Below are 24,121 nucleotides of genomic sequence, written 5' to 3' on the forward strand. Positions count from 1 at the left end.
CTCGCAGTGCTGTGGGTGGGTGCACCATGAATACAAGTGGTGTTATGGAGGTTTTTTTTTTGTTTTCTTCTTTATTTTCTGCAATGATCCTAATATTTCTTTTCATCTTTTCTTAAGCTCTGCAAAGCAGTGAATTGATGTTTCCACAGAAGTGTCTGTCACCACCCCAAGAACTCTATCCTGAGTGGTTAAAACTAATTCAGTACCCATCACTATATACATAAAGGTAGGATTATTTGCATTTATCCACATAGAATATTGTCTGTTGATTTCTTTCTCAGTAATTACAATCACAATTTCCCGCAATTCCTTTTTCTTTCAGTGCCATGAACAGCCCATTATCAGCAATAAGCTGTTTGTCCATTTTTTTGTTGTTGTTTTCAAGCAGTTTTGACTGTGTGGGAGAGCACAGGCCCTGTGCTGTTGCCTGTGGAGAGGTTTTAGCTGAGCCGTTGGTTTCTTTTCATCAGCTTTTGTTTTTGTTACATCCCCTCCTTCCCAAGGTTTTTTTGACTTACTGCTTTTGCAAGGATGCTAAATGTGTATTTATTAGTCACAGATGTGAAGCATCTCCTGGTAACACTTTGAACCACGCTCTCTACTCAGGAAAAAGTGAAGAACAACAAATTTCTCAACTCATTTCTCCATGTTCATTAAGTTTCTTCAAATTTTAGTCTCTGCATCATACCTAGAGTGATGTTTTCTCAGCCTGTGTGCAGAGTTTTGAAGTTTTCTCCTGATATTTTCTTTCTTGTCCTCATACCATCCCTGCTCCTAGATTTGACCATGCTGTTGATAGCCAACCCAATGGGTGATCACTTCTTTAATTCTGTATTTGTCTGAGGATGGAATCGTCTGAGACTGTGTTGTTTGTTAATGATGTTACTCTGTTGTTCTTGTTCAACTTCAGTACAAGACACCTGTTTTGACTTTCAGTGCAATCAGTGCCATGACGTTACTGTCCTTCTAGTTATCTTTCGCTTGTCAAATTTCTGATACACCCGTTATGTCAGTACCCATTAAAATCAGGCATCTTGTTTTCCTTCTCATTACCTGCTATTGTAGCGCTGGCTTAAAAGCATGCATAGATTTGGCTAAGTTTTCTCTTCTTTCTGTGCTTTGTTTAGGTGAGACTTTATTTATTTCTTGTTTGTCATCCTAGTTTTGCCAGCTACTTTTCAGACAGCGCAGATTTTTATTTTCATCTCTACAGGATGCATCATCACGAGCTGTGTAGAGGACATACAGGAGTCATTTTCTATCTCTGCCAGTGCAGTCTATAATTTAAAAAGTCCCCTGTAACATTTTTGAGCGTTAAATACTCACCAGCAATGAACATTTTCCTTCTGTAAGATTTTATGTTGCCTCAATTTTCATGGTGTCTAAAAGGTCTTGTTTATTTTATGCATGTGAATTTCCCTGTGAATCAGTAAAAAGCAGTGCTGTGCAGACAGTTGCTGATGACCTGCCGTTCTGTTATTTTTTGTGGTATTGTTCCATAAATTTGACTGTTGAAGCAAGTGAGGTCTTACAGAACACTAGAGTAGTTCAAATTGTACCATCCTCGTAAAGAGATTGTCCTGTGAATCCTATATGTGAATCTTGCCCTCTGTTGCTGCAACAATCTCAGTTTTGAGTGAACAATGATCTTTCAGTTTGCTTCTGAAGCAACTTCCCAACAGGACTCCTCAGGTCAGAGCACCTCATTCTCCTTCTGCCCTCACTGTTGTTGTGATTAACAGCTGATGTTTATATCTTTTAGAGAAGGATGGGGAAGTTCAAACTTCCACGCTGTTCTGTGCATGGGGAAGTACAGGCCTGTATTTGTGTATAATTGTCATTCATCAGGTCACTTTTTGGAACTTACTGCCACCTTTTGTTTTACACCGTGGTGCCACAGTTTCCAGACATAATATTCAGCCTCGGTTTCTTCCACGTGAATGCATCCTCCTTGGCCCTGTGGATGTCCTCTTGGGCACAAATCTGCAGGGATGGGTGAGCCCAGAAGGGCTGGTGACAGAGGGAGGATTATAGAGCATATTGCAGCCCAGTGTGCTGGGTGGACACTGCGGCAAGCGCCTGATGGAAAGAAAGCTGCGTTGAACAAGCGAGGTCTTGAGCAGCCCATAGGCAGAGGAAGATGCATTAAAAGATGTACCAAGTAGTTAAAAACTGGATGTGCTTTTCAGATCGGCACCCCTTACTAAACCAGCTACCCTTTTCTGATGTCAAAATAATCAGCAAGAATGAAATTTTAATTTGCTTTGTTGAGAAAATCCCAGGGACAACTCAGAACTTGAAGATCAGGTGGCAGCTTTCTTCCAGCTCCTTTTGGAAATACTTGCTATCTTATTACTCACTTCTGTAATGAGAATTAGAAAATAGAAGGCTGCACGGGACCCAAAACCAACTGCTCCTTGAGAGCCCTCTAAAAGTCTTGGCCAAAGTAACCTTGTTAGTAGCCTATTATCCTACCTTCCTTCACCATTAGTGAATGAATAATGTCATAATAAATGTGGACACGGGACGTATTTTTTTCTCATTATATCTACCATCACAAAGCTGATTTTGCTAAGCAGATTTAGCACTAACAACCAGCAATAGCTAATAAATTCAATGTTAGGCTTACAGGCTTCTGACAGATTGTTGGCAGCTGTCTTAAGAGCAGGGAAGGGCTCTCCAAGTGTAGGTTGGAAGTGTTTATTTATACCACACTGTGGGTCTGTTTGCCCCAAATCCTGCTGCTCAGATCTGCCTCCTTTTAGTAGGTGGCATTGGTGCAATGTATACAAAAGCTGTAATAGCTGAACAGAAATACAATATCCAGATCAGCATAAGTGGACTAAAGATAGGGAGCTCAAAATCGTAGATCCCTATGCTTTAACAGTGAAAATAAGAAGCAGGTTTTCATTTATGAAGGTAAGGATGCACCTAGGCCTCACCATGTATTTTTAAGATTTTCCTGTAAATGTTTGTGATCAACTTTTCTCTATTAAAAAAAGTTTTTAAATATTCTGATGGGGTTTTACTCTGATTTGTTGCTGATTGGTGATGGACTGTAAAAGAACTTGTTACACGAGACTAAGTCTGTGCTTAGGCTTCCTTCTAGCATGCCTTCAGAGTGAGAGATGATGTGCTTGGAAGTATTTTGACAGTCTCCAACAACCTGTCCTTAGCTGAGAAGTTGGTGAGACACAGGTCTGATTTGGAGCAGAGAAAGCCAACTTGAAAGAAAACTCTGGAAAGCCGAGTCCCCAGCTGCAATAATTGAGCATGCATACCTAGAGGCATTTTGGGTATTAAAAAAACCTTGAACAACCACTTTTTAGTGGTAATTCATGCTAAGAATGTGTATAGAAAATGAGTGAGCAGAAGTCTCATTGTAAAGACAAGTTGTGTTCCCAGTTACAGAATGTTCTGTGAAAACCAAAGCATGGTAGTACAACTGAGCTCAGAAAAAGGCCCTCGGTTTTTATGTATTTGCTGCATTTTTATCCTATCTCATTTACTTGGAAGGGGAATCAAGTATCTGGCCCAGCACCAGGTGCTACTGAATAGCTGCAAGCTTCTGCCCAGTGTGCATGCCCAGCCAACGCCACAGGAATCTGGAGGTGTACGCAGGTTTCTCAGGGCTTCAGAAGAGGGGAAATCTGTCTCCTGCCCCTTGCCAGCAGCTGAGCACAGTTATCCAGCTACACACCTTTCCTAAATAGGTTTTCACTTTGGAATTTGCATGACCCTCTGCAGTCATCTGCTCTGAATACCTTCATTGCTCTGCTTGAGAAATACATGTTAAAATGCTGATTTCTCTGATTTCTTTAGGAATATTACTACAGCACAAGGGATACTTGTAAAGTCAATGCTGAGTGACAGAATGAAGAAATTAAAGAAGTTGGAAGTTCTTCCTATTTACAAAAGAACAGAATAGATCTACAAGTTAAATAATTTGCAGTGAAAGAAAGCTGGGCATCATTGTCACAGCTTTCTTTTCACATGTGATGGAAGTATCTCAGGATGGTACAAGGCTGATGGTGAAGAAATCAGGTTGGCCATGTTCAGTTGATATGCAATTGCAGAATCTTTTCTGTTTTTCTTTGTAAGTCAGGTAGTTGGTATTTTCTATCTTCAGCTGAGCATTCCCCTCACTTTCTGTGATCATGTCATACAACTGCACGGAAAAGCTTCAGAAATAGAAATAATTTTGTTCACTAAAACAGAAGAGCTTGACTTCTTCGAAAAGAAAAAATAAAATAGCATAGAAATATATACTGATACCATGCAGCAACTCTAAAAGTGCTATGGAAAAAAAATACTGACAGCATTTAGCACCACCAAAAAAACGAATACTGAAAGTACTAAGTGCTGTTTTGGAATGAGCGTGGGTGATGCATTATGAACCCTAATGAACTTGTACAGAAAATGGATGAACAAAACCATCCCCGTGCCTTTCTAACAGACACGCTGTGCTTGTCTTGAGTCCTTCTCAAATCATGCAATGTCTGCTTGGCCTTGTGTTGCCTTTTTTGCTCCTTTTACATCTTTATCAATGTCCTTTATATCTCCTTTCACATTTTTCTCCTTCAGGCTAAAGAATCTTAGTCTTTCTTGTACAGAACCTTCTAGAACTCTGAATACCCTTGCTGCCTTTCTGTGAACCAGACTAGAAGGGAAAAAAAATACCACTGTGTATTCTGTATACAGGAGAGGCTCTTGGTCATTACAGTCATTCTGCAACAGGATGCTCTCTGCTCTGTTCTCAGGCCCTTTCCTTGGGATTCCTAAAATCCAGTTTGCTTTTTGCCCTCTGAATGAAGAGCTTGTGGTTTCAAATCTGTTCAGTCCCAAGGTCAGATTTCTGTACGTAAGGTTTAGCTCACAGCTCATCAGTGTTAGTAATCCCAGGATTGTTTTTCCCTTATGTGCGTAATATCTTCAAGTTTGCTTACAATGACCTTCATAGAGACTGCTAGTATTTCTCCCACTGAATACCCCACTAGTTTATTAACAGTAATCATCTTTCTCTTTCAAGCTGCCCAGCTGATCAGCAATTCAGACTGAGAACAATTGTTCCTTACACCACTCACTGCCTGTGTCAGACTTCATGGAGGTACCATTTGCTCAAAAAGCTTTGGGACTGTCTCACGTGATCTAAAAAATGGTGTCTCTGTACAAAAGTGAGTTTTCACATTGTTTGGATTCTCCAGAAGTTCATTATGAGCATGGAGGGCAGCACAAGGATCGTGTGCCTCTGTGATTGTGGGCAGAGTGCTCGGTCTTCAGCTGGAAGCAGGATGTGCTCAGCTGCCCAACTTGATAGTTAATTGAATTCTACCTTTTATTTTATATTTCTGATGGTGAATACTATTGAGAAATATGGACTAAATTGCTATGGGGGATGTGCACCTCTAGTACAGGGGTAAAGGAAAGCTTTGCAGCCTGCTGTATTTCTTTGCACCTGATTATTTTCCCTCTCTTCTTTCCTTGATGTTAGGTCACACAAGCAGTTACATGATTTCCCCTCACAAAGAGACATTTGGGACCTGAAATAAGTGTCACTGCAATTTTCTGAGTATAAATGGCTCCATGGCCTGAGGAAACTGTGCAGTGTCCTTCCTTACTAAAGGAGGCAGGGAAATGTCTGTATTACAAAATAAATCTTAATTTACTTGGAAAAAAAGCCCACCAAACAGCTGAATGAAAAAGGAACACATCAGAGAAATGACAGGTCTGCAGAATCTGAGTAAACAGCTGTCTTAACCCTTCAGCTGAAAGTAATCTGGATGACACTTAAGTTCTTGTATGCTTAGGAAGTAATGTTTCCCCTGGCACTGAAGTATGACAAGAAACAGTACTGGTGCAATTTGTAAAAAGGGAAGAAGCCTTAAATGTGTTGTCTTACCTTTTTCAGAAGCCGGAGCAAGGTCAATAAAACTTCGACATTTCTCACCTTTAAAAGAAAAGGATTATTTTAGGAGACAGAAGGTGTTTGGTTTGCTCTGCCTCCTCCTTCTGCTGGTGCTCCTGCCCTCGCTCCCACCTGAGACTCTATGGGACCACCTCATGTTCTCAGCCACAGAGCAGATGTTTACTGGGCCTCCTTCCTAGACAAATGATCCTCACAAGGCAAGAGTCACCTTCAACCAAGGGCTTGATAAAGCCCATCTAGGTTCTGGTTCCTGTGCCTCTTATCAGGAGAAAACAACTTGATAGCAGAGAAGGAGCCACATAACGCACAGCTCACCAACACTGGACTGTCATTTACAAGCATGGGTGAGGAGGACTCCACAGATTCTGCATATGATAGGTATCTGTTATGTAAAAATAATTAGTTTTATAATGCTTATCTAAAGCTGTCTATTAAAAAAAAACAACCCAAAACAGTAACAGCAAGTTTTGAGTCCCAGTCATAGTATTTTTAGCTAAGACTGCAGCCAAACAGCCAGAATCCCATATAATTACTCAAGGATAAAGAAAGTTATTCAAAATTCGAATTCATTTGAACAACTTTTCTGTGCTACATTTTGAAGAGTTTTGATGGATTTGATTCTGACCAACTTGAGGGCCCTTGAGGGGACACTCACTTGGCTCACTTGAATGGGTCCAATATTCTAGCTGCAGCTGCACTTTCTCAGTGCCCCAAGCAACATATTCTTCTCTGAAGGGAGAATGTGAGTGAGCCAGGGAATGGTTGACTTCATTTTATAGGGCATAGCATGAAAGCATATTCTCAGGGAACAGACTAAGCAGAATAAACATCATGCTGATCCTACTTGTAGACATTACTAGACTCACGTTGTCAGCAGACTGTCATTAAAAACTCTGAGAATCAATGTGGAATTCCAGTTGGGCACTTGATACTACAGCAGAAAGCAAAGAAGCAGTCATTTTCTACAAGAATCTGACATTTAGTACTGCTCACTGGAGAGATGGAGAACTTCATCTTTCTGGAAGGGCTGAACAAAGGGATTTGTCCATCTCTGGCTACCTGGGTGCAGACGTCAAGGCTTCACTCACCCCAGTTTTCCAAATGGGATGTGTCAGGCCCCGATTTAGGTATGAAATGTGGCTATGAAAGACAAAAGCTGAAGTACAAAGCAAGCTAAAAAAATTGCATAGCATTTTCAAGTCTTTTGAAGCCCACTGTTACAAAGCAGGCTAATGTGCTGCTGTGACAGTCGCACAGCCCTGTGTCACTCCCTCTGCCTTGTGGCTGCTACATCTTTTTATCACTGTAAATTAAAGCTTTTCTCTTTTAGGACTCTGCCTCAGCAAATGTAACCAAAGCAGCAAATGTATCTTAAAGATGGATGCTTTGACTTTTGTACTTCTTCAGGCAATTGAAGAAACTATAAAATAATTCCTGTGTTTAGGTGCATCTGTCCAATGAATACATGTGGTTTTTACAATAAGTTACAGTACGAAGTGGCCAACAGCTTCTCTGCTCTGCCCTGAGTAATCAGAGCATGGCATGCCTTCCTCAGGTAATGGTGGAGAATCCATTTTGCCCATTAAGACTTGAATTTGTGGAAGAGCAGCTGAAGTTTTTATTAGTTTTCTTTAATTATCTTTGCACAGTCAAAAGATTTATTTAGAAAATGTGAGCCATTGAAAAAGAATACATGGTGAAATACAGAAGAGATGTTGAAGTCTGCATTTTTTTTTTGTTCTTAAAAGCAATTAATTATATGTACAAATCCTTGTTTACCACAGGGGAGTCAGACTAAGATGGCCATCAGAGGTCCCTTCTAACTCCAAGGATTCCATGATTCCATGATCACTATATAATGTTAATCCTTTTGATGTCTTTGGTAGGATTGAGATAAAAGAAATCATTCATAACAGATTGCTAATATTACTTTTTATTTGCTACATATGCTACAAAGTGCTGTGTATGTAATCTATGTATAAATTGCTATAAAAGTTGCACTTGGTATTGAAACGAACGTTTCTGTAACCCCATGTCTGAGCAAAGGACTTGTCCTCTGAATTCAGGCATTATGAGGACATTTTAGAAAAGAAAACAAGTTATCAAAGCATCATCTCTATTTCCAAAAGAGGTCCGTATCTGAGCAGAGGGAACGTCAGGCGAACAAATGTTGCTGTGAGACAGACTGAAAGATACTTGGTGGTGTATGCAGAAACAACAGCATCTCAGAAGCTCTGTGTTGACAGGACCTTGCTGGTCTCTTTTCAGCCTTGTGCTCAGAGTAGGACTATTGCTGGGGCCTGATCAGGTCACCTGTGACTTTACCAAGTCTTGTGATACCTGATGGATGGTGATGCCCTTTCTGTAGTGCCTCCCAAGGCTGCACCCACTTCTGGAGAAGTGCTTCTGACTAGAACTTCTGTAGCTGCTCTTTGTAGCCATTCTTCCTATATTTGCAGGGACATGAGCAAGGCCAGCCACCTTTTTTTCACATGTGGTTTTCTTAGGGACCTGATCAAGAAATTCAGGCGAGCAGGTGGGCTATAAAAGATACTGTGCTGTAAGTAGGAATCATTCTCAGCCAGATTGCATTATAAGGCATGACGTCTGTCAGGAATGCACTGATATCAAGTTAATATAAGGAGAGTGACCTTTAGATTTGAATTTGATATAAGCAGATTAAGCTGGATTTTTCATTTTAGCCATATGGATCTGCATTTTTTGTTTGTTTTCAGACGTAATCTATTAATTTTATCTCACTTATCTTAACCTCACTTCTCAGAGTCATGTTTCCCCCATGGCTGCAGTGAACCTGAAGTCATATTATTGGAAACCTTTAAAAATTGCCTAATTCTTCCCCGTGTTATCCCAAGAAAGCTAACAATGAATGGCATTTGCTATTAGAGAAATGACATCTGTCATTCTGAGAGCTGGAGATGCACAGTGCCTCTCAGATACATGGTAAAGTACTGACAAAGCCATTCCAGTTCATCTGGGTCCTGATGAAGCTCATGTTTGGCTCTAGATGCTTTGTCCAGAGGACAAATGTAGAGAGGGTGATCGCATACTGCTTGGAAGAATGTGCATCCCCATACCTTCCATTTAATCAGCTTGCCCAGTGTTGTCTCTCCCAGGAAAGCTCTCTGTGACAAGGCCTCCAGCTTAAATAACAAGGACAGAAAATGCTGGAGTGACCAGAAAAAGGCCTTGTGGGGCCATGATGCAAAGATTGGTTGCAGACTGGGGACCGAGGAAAAGAAAAGCATGGAGGGTGAGATCACCTTCAGCTGCTGTCTTCCAGATTGTGATGGCCTTAGTGCTAAAGGTTCTGCTCAGAACTACGTAAGAAGTTCTTGATGAAGGACTCTTCCCTCTGTTGTTTCTGCCCCTGGACATTGCAGTTTCTTCCTCTGTTTTCAGAGGTAACCAATGTTGGCATTTATAGACCGTGTTTGTACTTGGACATGCAGACATGCATCTCTCTGAGAACTGAAGATGTCAGCAGTGTTTTCGCTGCTCCTCTTAGGATTTATTCTAAGTTATTTTTGGATATCTTGTATAACCGATCTCTTAAGCCCTCTTAAGTTTAATTTTAGACTTTGCAGAGTTTATCCTGCTGTGCCGCCCTTTTCCAGATGCATCGTCACCTAATAACTAGGTCCTGCAGAGTCTTTGGAGAATACAGAAAAGGCTGTCATTTCGTGCTGCAACAAGAACAGTGTCTTAGGTTCCTTCCCTTGATAGTCCTCACCCACTTGTCTCACTGATTCTAACAGAGGAGAAAGCCAAGGAGTGGTCTCTCCTGTACATAACTCTCTTGTATAGACAGAGGAGGTACAACCTGGCTTCAAAACTGCTGCATGGTGTGCAGAGCTCTCTGGAGCTCAGCAGCATCAGGGAGTTGCTGCAGGTTGAGGAGAAGGGACTGACTACCCAAACATCAACAGGAGGAAACTACATGGTGCCAACTCCTTCTAGGGCTTCCCAAGGATGAGGCAGAAATCTGTGACGCCATCTGTGCAAACCCTGGCAAATGCATTCCATCCTAAGCATGTTGGCTGTGCACAGGCTCACTTGTGTCTCACTGGACTTCCTTAGAAGGTCATAGTGACCTACAGGTCTAGGTACCAGCGACTGAAAACACTGAAATTTGTGTTTTTTCTCCAGTTAATATTACTTAATTGTGTAGATCTGCATGTATTTGTAATTTAGTATGGATCTTCAGACTGAACCAGCCAGAGACTAGAAGGCATATCTGGAAATACTCATGGTCTGAGCTATTGCCTGGGTCTTGGTATGGACAACAGACCTAGAGCCCATGATAGTATCTGAGACCAATGGTGCGATGTTGTGCATCTACAGAGAGAAGAAGTGGGCAGTTTATCACTGGTGACCTTGACACTTACTCAGATGGAGAGGAAGAGGAGCTGGTGGGGTGCTGCTGGTGTCTCTTTGGGTGCTGCTACAGGCACAGCTCTCTACATTGATCTGTGTGGCCAACAGGTAAGTGTCACAGAGGCATCTGTGTGCATGTACACGACTGTGTGCGCCTGCATCTTGAGTACGTGCTCAGGCTGAACTGGGAAGCAGCACACAGGCAAGAGAGGAGAAATCCCCTGGGTCTTAAAGTCCCTTGGGCTCAGCTTCTGTTCCCAAGAGCACACACAGCATTTTCTCACACAGGCTCATCGGAACTTTTCCCATTTCACGGCTCTATTGCTGTGCAAGCACCCGTAGCACAGAAGTCAAATGACTGCCAGCTCCTCAGTGGTTTCTACTGTGGAAAGCTTGGCTTTGGGCTTCTGTTCTGAGGAAACGGTGTATGGTAAGAAGTGCTGGACTCAGGGAATGAGGGAGAGTTGTGGCAGCATTCTGTGATCTCTGTCTAACTTGCAGGGTGAAGGCTATGATCTTTCCACTGTTCTTTGCCTTCTCCTGCTCCTAATGCAGTCAGAATTCCTGAGTTTCCAGCAAATAATTGTCATCAAGATTTTCTCATGTCTGAGAAATCAAATCACTTCAGAAAAAAGGGAAAGTGGCCATTCCAAATCCAAAAAATTCAACCCTGCCAGAGAATTCAGAAAAACAAGGCCCTACAGAGCCATCAGGGCTGCATCATATATCAGCTTCATTGCAGTGAGCTGCTTTTCCCTTAGCGCTGTGCACATCTTGTCACTGGCACAGTGCAACAGCTCAGGTTGAGATCCTTTTGTGGGGAAGTTGTAGACACTAGAAAGCGAGTGCACAGCTACATAAAACAGCTGGAGATGCAGCTGTGCACATAGACTGCATCTAAACTATAGCATACAGATGTACTTTTTCTTCTATGAGTTCTCTAAAATGTGTGGTTTGTTCATTCCTTTCCCAGTCCACAGATGGAGAATTCAGATTTCTCCCCTCCCCCTGGAACATTTTCAATTGCTGTCTTCAGGACAATACAACAGTGGCTGAGCTGGTCCAGAATACACCTCAGAATATAAACTGGTGGTTTGGGCTAGAAATCAGGAAGAGGGCAGAAAACACACAAAAAAAGTAAAGGCTTTAAGACAACATGCTAATGGGAATAACACACCTGTTGCAATAGCAAGGACCAGGAGCTGCTGTCACGTTTATTGGTCCTGTGTTCCTTCTTTAGAGGCTAGTGCTAAATGTCTCATTAACAATTAAGGCAAGAAAATAAAAGGTAACTTTAAGAAAAACGTAGTAGTTCTGAGTGAAAGGAGGAGCTCCATTGTAACTCTGTTTTTCATCTTGGGGGGGGAAAAAAAAGAAAGAAAAAGCTATCAGTGTTCACTTACCCTGCATAAAATTTCATGAGTTCAGAAGGACAGTTCTGTTATATGATTAAATTTCATTTAAACAGCATTCCCTTTTAGAAACACACTGTCTCCCAGCCTATGAAAGACATGGTCCCTTTTTTCCCCAATGCACCCTAGCAGGTCTTTGTCTCTCCAACTATGTCTGGAACCATGTGATTCTAATGAGATTCCATGTCATCTACAGAAAGTAAAATCATTGTGTGTATCTGAAAAAACTGTATAACCCTCCAGGGGTCTGAAGGAGTGGATGAGGATTGAATCACCACTTCCATGAATTAAAATACTGCATGAGGAAAAATACAGGTTAATGACTTCGTGCAAACTGAGTTTATCAGGTTAATTAACAAGTGAAACATTCCACTTTTGATTAAACTTATCCCAGACAAGGCACTTAACTGATTTTTTTCCCCTAATGAAAATAAAGCCTTAATCTCCAAACAAAACCAACTGTTGAAAGTGTTGATTTCGCTGGAACAATATTTTCTGCTGGAAAACAAACCAGTTTTTACAGAGTTACACTCAAATATGTATTAAGCTATGCAAATAACTGTTTTCTATCACTCCAACAGCTTTCATTTATAGCTGCTGCCCATCAACATTTCTCTTGCTTCCAAGTAAAGTAAGAGTTTGCTCCAATTCTCATTTCTCTCTGTTTCTTTCAGTGGACTCAAACTCTTAAACCTCTCTACATTTTAAAGCAGAAGGCCACTTCTTTAAGCTCTCCTCTTTTTTCATTTCAGTCATGCATTTTTTCCTCAATTCACATACTTAAAATGAAATGCTAGTAGTCTTATCGGAGAGGGGATGTGCACACTGCAAAGTTTCCCTTTTGCTTCCTCGGAGCAGCAGATAGCTGTGGAGGGGCACTGGGTGCAGGCAGAGAGAGGAACGTGCAGCGTGCTGTGCTAAGTCAGACTGTGTGCCATGGCAACTGTGTTCTCTGCACCAAAACTCGGACTGGTGAGAAAATCCTTCGCAGTCACTGGAAGCAAACTTCTTCACACTCACTAATTGTCTAATTGAAACACACAAAGACACAAGACTCATCTGACTATCTTTGTAAGGCCCAATGGGTTGACAGGCCCTTTGTGTACGCACATGTAGATGGGCATACATTTGAGGAGATGGAGAACAGAATTGAGAGAACAATGGTGCTGAGAGAGGCTTTCAGTGACTCAGATGTCAAATTAGATCAGACGGAAAATGTGAAATCGGGCACAGTTTTGATTAAGCACTTCAAATAATGGAATGGAAAGATGAGAATTTGTACCTGTCCATTGCAGAGGTGACAGCTTTGACCCACTGTGCTTACTTTGTGGTCAGCTTTGTAGTCAGAAACACTGCTCTTTGCTTGAAGCCTTACCAGCTCTACAAAACTCATCTCTTTCCAGATGCCAAGGTGCCATTCCAGACAGCTGATGGGAAGGCAGAGTTGTTTCCGCCATTTTGTCCATTCCCATTTGCTGTCATTTGTGACTAAGTGCTGTAAAAAGAAGAGTCATCTTGCTAATGTAAATATGCCAAACATGCTAGTTATCACGGGGTCCATTATCTGTGGGACTATCAGGTTTCCAGGAAACCATGAAAGACCAGAAATAATGCTTCTGACAGAATATGTAGTTGATATATACCTCGCTGTATATATATGCATGATGTCTTCTACAGTTTCTCATGTGACTGCATTAGCAGTTCCCTTCAGGCTGGTGATTAGCAAAGATCAAAGGAGTATCTTCCACTCTTTCCAATTAGTAGCTGTGGGTCAGCATGGATCCTCTTTTAACCATGCCAGCACTTCTCTCCAGATAACGCCCAACCAGAGTATTCGTATTGGATCTGTGCCCTAGCTGCAGAAATACATAAGCATAGCAAGCAGAGATGAAAGTCTCTGAGAGCAAAGAAAGAAACTCTTTTTCACGGTTCGGATTACTCCAGAAAATGAAAACATCAAAAGCTAATGTGCGCTAAAAATGGAGGAAAGGACAAATTCAGAGCAGAGCATTACTACAATGGCATGGCATGTTCCTGTGAACGTGAGTCACTGAAAAGAACCAAAGAAGATCCTAATTTGGAAGGGACCCATGCTTGGAGATTGCCCAGCCCTCACTTTTGTCAAGATCTCTCTACAAGGCCTCTCTATCCTTGAGGGAGTCATGTTCTCCTTCTTGAACTTGGCATACGCTTGAGTCCTGCATCTAGACACCATCTGCAGATCAAGCCTTTCTTTGACAGATTAATTATTTGATATTGTAGGGAGAGTTGTGATTTAAAAAGCTTAAAATACATCACTCTTTTGGCTAACTTGCTTTCTAAATTTCTGAAATATCTACTAAAAGCATAGGAACCTTAAACTTCCAGCCATGGATGTTTAAACAAAGAGAAGAACAGTAAAACTGCTCTTACTGGAAAATAAATAAATAAATAAATAAATAATTAAAAAAAAAAAATATTCCAGTGTTTGAAATAAGGTGGAAAAAATGTATTTATTTTTGTGAACCTTATTCCCAAGATTGAACTCTGCAACAAAGTCTCACTTTTCTTTGGTCTGGTCAGATAATGCAGAACGAAATCAGTCTGAATGACAGTATGATATGGTGTTTTTGTCTCCAAATCTCATGAATCTGAACGTTGTGGAGTGAACTTGATTCCCAGCAAACATGGCTCATATCCTTCCCTCCCCCTGTCCCATGAGGCAGCCAAGTCCAAGGTGGAACAGCATAAAGCAAATTTTTGTTTGACTGTGACTGTTCATACACGCCTTGTGATTCCATAGTAATAACATCTGCTTCTCATTATTTACTACCATCTGTAGTCTTAAAGTCATTGGCAAGTTAGATCAGTGAAGATTTATATTACCATTTAGATTACCAACAAGAATACTGAATAACATTACAGAAAAGCATGATTAACAGAGGATCATGCTAGAAGTGACTCTACTCCCTGATAATCCCTTATTTTGAGATTTGTCAGGTAAGTCAATTTTTAATTTTATCTATTTTAGCTCTGCTAATTCCACGTAAAGGAAAACTTAAAATCAGGAATAAGTATGGTGTAATATGAATCCAGGAGGATAGTCTGATGATTTATATTCCATCCTATCTGTAGTCCTGACTGCATCTGATCATATTTTGCAGTAAGTGGCACTGAGGTAACAGTCTCAATTATCCATCGGATGATCAATTTCATCCCTTTGCAATACAGGACCTATGTGTTCTACTTCTTTGAAGTTCCTTCCATCTACAAGCAACCAGGAAAGCCCTTCAGACAGCTTCTTCAAGACTGCTGGGTTAAGTGGCTGAGGATGGACTCATCCAAAGAGAAAGCGATGTAGTTTTGTAGTTTTTGTTTGTGAGATGGAGAAATTTGGCAAGGAAGGAGTGATGCCTCGCCTTGTCCCTTTGCTCTGTTATCAGTCTCAGTCTCACCATCCCAGTCTCATCTTTATATTCGCAATTTATGATGCATGTTCATACAGCTATCCTGTGTCTAGCAGGATCAGGAGGACCTCAAATCCAGAATTCCCAGTGCATCACGGACACAAAACATCCCCATTACTCTACAGAGCCCTGAAGGTCTTTAATAAACCAATGACCACAGAAATTACAGCTGTCATGTACCACAGGAGAAGAAGAACAAGAATTGTTGCGAGGACTCCTGTTACATTGGTTAAATTCCTATCACCAGGACTATCCTATCTTACAAGCAAAACCTCAGGATTTGTTATGAGGAATCACAGTTGCTTTCCTGAAATGGACCTTTCCCCTTGTTCTAAAAGAAGGCAAAAATCCATTACCATCCTTGTTATCTAACCTGGAGGAGGTTTCTCTTCTGATCACAAATTAGATCATCAATTTAATGTTCAGTGCATGAACAGACATACCAATTAGATTCTGAGAAGCTGTAATAATGTGGAGAGCAGCAAAGCACCCTTGCACAGTCTCCATCTGTAGCCAATTTCTGATGCTTTAGAGAAGGCATAAAACCCTTCAGAAAATACGACGTGCATCAAGCCAGCAGCTATTTTTTCTTGGCTCCTATCAATGACCACTGGAAACCCTGAAGCATGGATTCTATGTAATTTAATACAATATAAACATGGTGTGACAAAAGGCAGTCAGACCAAGATGGCTTCTTTCAGACCTCCTCAAGATACCAACAAATCAGTTATGCAGGATTCAGTCCAAGCTTCCTCGTGCCAGAAACCTTGCTCTTTTGTCATACGGCTCATTCTGCGAATTTGAAACTATCAGTATTTCAGTCATTTCCTTTGCTCACACTGCCCTCTGTGGCGGTGAATTCCAGGCATTCTGAGAACCCCTCCTTTTGTCTTCATTTTCCTTCTCAGTGATAAGTAACTTAAATAATGTTCTTTATTTGAATATATATGTATGTGTGTGTGTATGGTACTATTGTAGCCCCTCTTGATATTTGATCTGTTCTACTTTTTTCTTTTCTTTTCTTGTCTTGAAGGAAATTCTCTCCTCCTCAACTACCTTAGAAATCCCAGTGCATCTATTTTGCCCTCCCTTTTTCTTACCCTATCTATTCATGATGGTGCTAGCTAAATGCACAGTGGTGCTGATTCATCCACAGAATAACACTTTTCCTTTCTATTGCAGCACTCTGGCAACTGGCAGTCACCTCACAGACAAATGCTGGCCCACATCTTGTTTCTTATCTTTTGCCTACCATTGAGTACTTGTGACCTCACAGAATTGCCTTTATTATTATGCTTTTAAATTTATTTATTTCAGTAGTATTCTTACTGCTCTGTGATGTCAGCTCACGTTTTCACTTATGGAGATAAATCTTTACTGTGTAACAGTAATATTTCCATTTCCAGCATACGTAAGGAGTGCATTCAAAGTAAGATTCTTCTCTTCAAATTAAGATTCCCGTGTTAGAATGCCAACTCCATGGACAGATTCATTTTCTGGCCAACGAGGGGAACAGGTCATCACAGGGCTTTGTTTATTCCACTCCAGGAAGACTGTAACCTCCCCTCAAAGTATTCATTACTCTCTACTGACTGTAATGATGATGTTGATCAGTAGAGGCACATACATTTGCTTTCTCAATGTCCACTGGTTTGCTGTGGGTTTTGCATTGGTTTTGATTTTTTTTTTTTTTTTTTTTAATTTTAATTTTATTTAAAGAAACTGGATAATGTTAATTGTGTCTCTGGTTCTCTTTTTGTAGATTGCTAATCTCAGCTATAATCAAATCAGTCCCAAGACCAAACCTGAGGACTGCTGGATATATCTGATCTCCACTGTGTTCTTTACTCTTTTTATATTAATTGCCTCAGTCTCATTGTAAGACTGTTCTTTAATCAGCTTGCAGCCTCTCCATTTATCCCAATAATAATAAATAATGTAATGTAAAATCTGCACCAGTTTCCAGCAAAATTTCTACCTACTTCATTATCTTTGTATCATCATAAATAACTGATATTTAGGGAAGACGTGTGTATGCAGTAGAGTGATTCTGCTCCTGTGATATCAGTACTGCATCATTAGTCTGGGGACTTCCTGGTCAGAGGCTGCTCTCAAATCATTGTGTCAGTGATGGATATTTCCTTCCTGGATACATGCAGTCCTCAGTTTTCACCTTCACTTCATTCTATGGCACGGAACTCTTTAGGAGGAAATATTTCTATTTATCTGTTATGCCTCTTGTTCTTAAATTGTAGAAGAAGTCAACGATATTTTTTGTTTGAACCCTGTCATTCCCCATCAATGTCACTGTCACAGTTCTCTGTGCTTTGTGCCTTTTTTCCAGTTCGAAGAGGCTCTGGCTCACTGTGGAAATATGTGGATACCTAGCAACCTGCTGTTACCATTCCCTCTGCAGTCCGCAGTTCTGTGAAGAATTTTCAGTGGGACATTCCATCAGATGCTTTGTGACAATACACAGAGACTTGGTCTAATGCATTACTCTTGTCTAGTTCTACCTTTGATAAAGCTCTACCTTTGATAGTATCCAGTTGCTGCCCTATACTGACTGCTTTCACTAAAACCTGTCCTAATGTTCCTGGGTCAAGCGGTCTCTATTATTTTTACCCATCTTCCTCTCTGAATACAGAAATGTGAAGATTCATGAAAGACTCTTGTTACCAAAACTGCATTTTCATGTGCCAATTATTTCAGCATTCTCGGATGGAAACTATCTATGCCCCCTGAGTTCAGTTCCTCTATCGCTGGAAATGATCTCTTTAATACAAAGCTAAACCTCCTCAATTTCTTTTACCCTCTCTTTCCTTCCTAAGCAATTTGTAACTAGCAATTTTTACGTTGCAGTTGTGAATAAACCCACCAGGTTTCAGTTACGCCAATTACATTACATTTTTCATAATGCAATAAGATTTCCCAATTCCTCTTGCTTGTTAATTATTTATTCCACAGGTGCTTCTGCCCTGTCCCTCTCCCTGGACAGCTGCCTATGGTGAGTCACATGTTCTTATTATCACGTTGTTGGAGGGAGAAGGGTGAGGCAGTGCAGTTTCTATACTTCATACTGCAAAATATATATATATAGTAATATAATGAAGCTTTTGTCTTCATATGCTAGAGATTTATTCAATACTGCAGGATGCACCTCTCTAGTTCTCTGGCTCCTTCTGCAGATGTGCTTTTAGTGCCTATATTTGTGGTCCTTTGGTGCATCTTTGCATATCAGGTTCTACTCTCCCATGCTCCAGCCCTGGAGGAGTTCAAGGCTAGGCTGGATGGGGTCCCAGACAGCCTGATCTCATGTCTTATAGACATAAGCACCCCTATTCGTGGCAGTGGGGTTAAAATTAGGTGATCCCAAGCCATTCGATGATTTACTCCTTGAAGAGTGCTAATGAATGCGTGGTGGCACAGAGAATATAGAGATACCTTGCTTTCAAAATAGAATTCCAATAATGCAAAACGAGCCTAGATGTACAGTTTTCTTATTTATCTGGCTTTTGTGGACAGTGGTGAGCAACACGAAAAAGCTCTTTTTTTTTTTTATTGAAAGGGACAGTACTCTTAAAGTGCATCTATACAAGAGCTGCTTTTCTCTTAAAGTGCATCTATACAAGAGCTGCTTTTCTCTCTGAAATGCCGATCTGATTACCAATACTGCCTGCTCATTAGCCACTTAAACAAGACCCGAGTTATGGTTTGTTTCTATTAAAATCAAATAAATGCTTTAACGTGCAAAAATGGCTAAGATTTTATCGCTGCCCAGTTCTGCAAAAGGACAAGGTGGGCTGCCTTACCTACTTCATGTGTTGATTGTTTTTTTAATCTTATGTTCTTGAGTCAGAAAATCCACCAATCAGTTTATTGCTGGATCTTTTCCATCTGTGATGCTGTTAGCATATCACTAGTTTAGTATCTTGTGACATATCCAGCAGTGGACCAAGCACAGACTTAGACAGCAGGTATGAAATAAGATATGCATGCAAGGTCATACTCAAAAACAAATAAAATGATAGGCAGCTCTGCTCTGAGTCACCTGGCTATAGCCAAGAAATTCACAACCTGGAACGAGGCAGCAAGCACTTTGTGCTGTGCCTAAGTGCAGAACAGGACTTGTGACCAGCATGAACTACAGAGCTCATAAAGTATGCTTTAGATTCATGCTCTTTGGGAAGTGAGATGTATTGCTCTTATGGTTGGTTCCTTCACCTGTTTGGTATCCAAAGCATTGAAACTACTCTGGAAAAGAGAGCCTCCATCCTCCTTCAAGCAGGTTGGAATTCAGCATACCTTTGAGTCAGAAGCTGTGCTAACTGGTTACAGGATTCAACTACAGAAGGAATGTATATGCTCAAGTGCCTCTTTTCCCAGAGGGAATTCAAAATTTTATTTCTCAGATGCAAAATATTTTTCAGATTCTTTAGCAGACCTAGGCACGCTGGATAAAAATAAACTTCAGATGCAGCAAATATTTCAGAAATAATCACGACATTCAACATCTGTTAGAGACGTTAGTGAAATCTTGGAACAAGAGGAGGGCTCACTTTGCTGGTCTCCATACAGTGCATGGTGTGTCTTTGCACCCCTGCACCTGAGATTTCAGCAGATGTTTCAAATAGGCAGTGGAAAGAAACTCAAGGCATTTTTGTTTTGACAGCATCACGACAACACAGACAATTAACAATTACTGGCACTGCCGCTGAGATTCGTTCAGACATCTGCAGTGAGTGTTGAGGGAAAGGTCAGGAACTGTAGGAATGGGGCTCCCTGTTGTCTGTGGCCATATGTACTGGTCATACGTACTATATGCTGACTAGTGTAAAGTTATGGAGTGGTTACTGAAAGGACTCTGCCTAGATGATGGCTGTGGATGCCATCAGGTATGGGCCAAAAGAAGACTGTTAAGCAAGCACTATGTTTATGAGAATGTCCTGTATGTGTTCTTTAGAACAGTGCTTTGTGTATGGAGTATGTGGTATTGAGACCCAGGACGAGGGGTCTCCAAAACATTGTTAGCAGCACAGTAGGTTTACAAGAACTGCTAGGAACAGCACTTCGGCTAACTGAAATGACTGAATGCTGGTAATTATGCATTCAGTATGCAGATTGTGAGAGAATCTTGGACATCTCGCCATTCAGAAAGACCCATGATTGGATGGAGAACTGAGTGGAGATGAACTTTCTGATGTTCAACACGGGCAAGTACAGAATCCTACACCTGGGGAGGAATAACCTCGTGCATTAGTATAGGTTAGGGGCTGAGAGAGTTCTGCTGGAGAGGAGCTCTGCAGAGAAGGACTTGGGTTTACTGGTAGACAGCAGGTTGACCATGAGTCAACAGTGTGCTCTTGTGTCCAAGAAGGCCAATGATATCCTAGGGTGCATTAAAAAGAGCGTGGCCAGCAGATCCTCCCCCTCTACTCTGCCCCGGTGAGGCCATATTGGAGCACTGTGTCCTAGGTTCTTCAGTTCAAGAAAGTCAGGGATCTTTCAGAGACAGTCCAGCAGAGGACCTCAAAGATGATTAGGGGCTGATAAGTTTCCTATACGGTCATTTTCAGTATTGTATTTGTTAAGCTTCAAAAAAAGTATGCGGTGCCTTTTAGGTACTGGTTTTGATGGATTTAATACTCTACTTTCTGTATGCTAAGTGGTATATTCTTGGCATTCTCCTGGCATCCTAGGATGTTTATTAATGACATGGTGACCATATGACTTGCAATACTTAGATAATTGTGGTCAATAAATGTACTGTAAGCAGTGCAATAAGCCTATGAATTGCAGATGCATTGAGCAGAAGGGCTGCATGTATAAGCAATGACCACAGGCCAAGACCATGTGCTCACAAACCACTAAGTCTGGATGAAGACCTTTCATGTGTTGACACTCTCACGAGCCAAATTCAGATCTGTGTTCATTACACCATTCCTGTCCTTATCAGAAAATTTATTGTAAAACCCAAACAAAGCAACTGTCTGTCTGAGCCAGTATAACCTTATACCTGGCGGGATTCTAAAGGTTGGCTGCTCCTTATCTGCTAATTGAAAAGTTCTTTTCACCAAGTTAGTGTTCTAAGATAAAACACATATGATGAGGCTGCTATGGTGACATGCTGGAGAGGAGTAACAACCCTCTCTCCTGCTTTCACCACAACTTTCTAAAGCTGGCTTTCAGCCACCTCCTGAAAACACTACAGCATGGCTTTGTTTACTCAGCACAGAACTGATCACCATATTTCTCTTTGATAATTCAGGTTTCAGATTAGAGCCACACAGTCACAAGTTATGCTAAACATAAAGCTTGGCTTGGAAAGCTTGCAATATCTGCAAGGAATCTTCAGGCACGTTTATGCCAATCCCAAATAAGATGCTTATAGTGTTGGAGGGCCTTAAACTACTCACTTAGTCTGCTGTGGCCTGAGTTTATTTCCAAATCAATAAGAAAAGTATTCCTTTTTCTACTTCCCCCCTCTCTAATGTCAGGAGTGTTACTCTGGTTGCATGGGGCCACTTGTCATTCCGAAGGCTAGAGTTCATCAGCTTCTCTTTTCTTACATCAAATTGAATTGTAATGACCAACTTGAAGCACTATTCCCCAAATTACCAGTGAGTGTGCACCCCACCTAGGGATGGACTATGAGCTGTTCACTAAGTTTGCCCCACTTTATAGCACATGTACACAGGGTAGTTAAACAAATTCTGTGAACTTCTCCCTACCAGGGGGGTGGTGTCCTAGGAGACACAACACATAGGATGATCAGCTGTCCTCCTCTGCCCACAGTGCTGAGCAGCCCTTGATTCACTCGTTGGCAATGGCAGGACAGCTCTTTCACATCCGAGTTGGGATGTGAGCTCTGTTTGACAACTCTGGAAGCAGGACTGCCTTCCATCCATCCTCCGTTGTTTTATTTGTTGGTAAATTCCAGGGTACAGAAGGAAATGAATTCACTGATAAACTGAAGCGGTCTTCTCTAGTGGTCCTCAGTAAGTAAATGGCTGAGCAGGGAACACAAATGAGCTTTCCTGTGCTCAGTTCTGCCCTTTAACTACCTTTTCTCTACTCCAGTATATACCACGTATAATCTAGCCACCAGAAAGCATTTGAGCGCTCATTTACTTAGAAAAGAGGAACTCTAGGCTACAGCCTGATAAAAATCGTGAGCGCTGCGCTTTTCCCGTCATTCACACCACTGCCCTTTGGGTTATTTAGGGGGCAATCGCAATCCGACAGGGTAAATGTCAGAATCTCCATAACAACTAACAGCCAGTGCCTTTTGTGCGCTGCATGGAGCAGCTCTGGGAGGCGAAGCGCCGAGCAGTGCCCAGCTGCAGTGCCCGCTGAGGGGTAGCACACACCGCTTAGCCGGGGTTCGGCTGCCTTCAGAGCACAGACCCTGCATCAGCCAGCAGGTAAACAAGCAAATTTCTGCTCTCGTTGGGAACAGGTTGTGTTTCAACGAACAACTGTTAAAATTCTGCCTCTCTCTGCAGGGCAAATCCGCGTTAGCTACAGCACAGAACAGCCTGTCTGTGTGTTCACTACGCTGAGCCAAACACAAAACAACACAAGCTGGAAGGAAGTTGTTTTACACTTACCAGCAGCATTGATATTTTCCTCACAGGAGTACCAGATCCCAGTGTGGAAATACCTGAAAAGGAAGCGGTCATCTCCCGTCTCCCAGCTGTAATGAACCACATTCTGGTTTGTCTCATTGGCAGTCTCATTCCCACTGTAGTTGAGGCAGTTTGTCTTCTTCTCTTTCCCACAGCTCGGCTTGGGGACCCTCTGCGTGCCCTCACACCAGTGGGTCGTGATAAAAGCTGTTGTAGAGAAGAGGAGAGCCATCAGATTCAGACTCACTGCTAGCAGGGCTCTGCATCTTCGATTTGTCTTCATGGTAAATCCGCCCTCCCTCCCCCTCCTGCTGAGAGAAGAAGTCAAAGGTTTTTGTTTTATTTGGGGGGCGGGGGTGGTGTTTCAAAGCCTCTCACGATTCAGAATCCAGTTTTCCAGGCACCAAAACTCTCAGCTTCTTCCAATCTGCTGTTGTAGCAGTGAAGGAAACGCTGCAGCCAGACTCCCATTCTTCTCTTCACTTGAAATCCTGCCTTTGTATGTTAAAGGAGCAGCTGCAGGCGCGGGAGTGCGGCCGTCCTCTTGCAGGCGGTGAGAGGATCAGAGAGGGTCTGTCTCACCAAGAGCACCAAGAGCAAGTCAACATCTGCTCGGGTACCACACATGATCCCCAGGGGCTCTGCAGCTTCCTCTGCTGGGAGACACCTGCAGGCTGCAGGACTCGCTGTTCTCTCCCAGCACGGAGAGACAGGAGAGGCTCGGCAGGAGCCGGGCGACGGGGAGAGCTGCTGTGCCACCGCGCTCCTGAGCAGCCCTCGGAGGCGCCTGCATCATGCTGACGGCTGAGCGGGACTGGGGCAGAGTCACACCTTCCTCCCCAAAGGGATCAGTGTGGCTGCGAAATGCGTTGGTCTCGTACCAGCGGTCAGGGATGTGACCAGGAGAAGGAGGGATGGAATAATGCTTCAGCTTTTCTATTCTGAGCTCACGAGGAGCAAACCGAAGGGCTGGTTTTGCTATCGCTACAGCAGTGTAGTTCTCTGTCTGCAAGGGTTTGCTCTGGAGGTCGGCAAAGCCCCAGAGGAATTCAAATTTTAAGGTCTGTAATAAGTGGAACCGATGTCTGTCACAATACCTAGTGAAGTGGGTCTGTAGGGCACTGCTGGGTGGTGTGCTGCGAGGGATAGTGCTGACAGCACGGTCTGTATGCGGAGCTGCTGTGTGTGCAGGGTACAGACTGTGTACCTGAGCACTGGCGATGTTTGTCACACAGTGGTTGCGTACTTCACAGACGAGCACAGTTTTCTGTGGTAAGTTGCATTTGCTTGCTGGGCTTTGGACTGAGTGACCGT

At 42.1% G+C, this 24,121-nt stretch overlaps 1 protein-coding gene across 1 annotated transcript in view; it reads right to left on the reverse strand.

The window, feature by feature from the left end:
* GSG1L (GSG1 like) overlaps window positions 1-23,090 on the reverse strand; it is a gene marked incomplete at both ends in the record, with an annotated part of 39,910 nt that extends 16,820 nt beyond the window's left edge. The window contains 2 exons of the mRNA XM_079543080.1: window positions 5,900-5,947; window positions 22,790-23,090. Of these exons, the coding sequence (XP_079399206.1) occupies window positions 5,900-5,947; window positions 22,790-23,090 (349 nt within the window). The remainder of the gene's footprint in view (window positions 1-5,899; window positions 5,948-22,789) is intronic.
* Between the last annotated feature and the right edge of the window lie 1,031 nt (window positions 23,091-24,121).

The sequence above is a fragment of the Tetrao urogallus genome (genome assembly GCF_951394365.1).
Source record: "Tetrao urogallus genome assembly, chromosome: 15".
NCBI lineage: Eukaryota > Metazoa > Chordata > Aves > Galliformes > Phasianidae > Tetrao > Tetrao urogallus.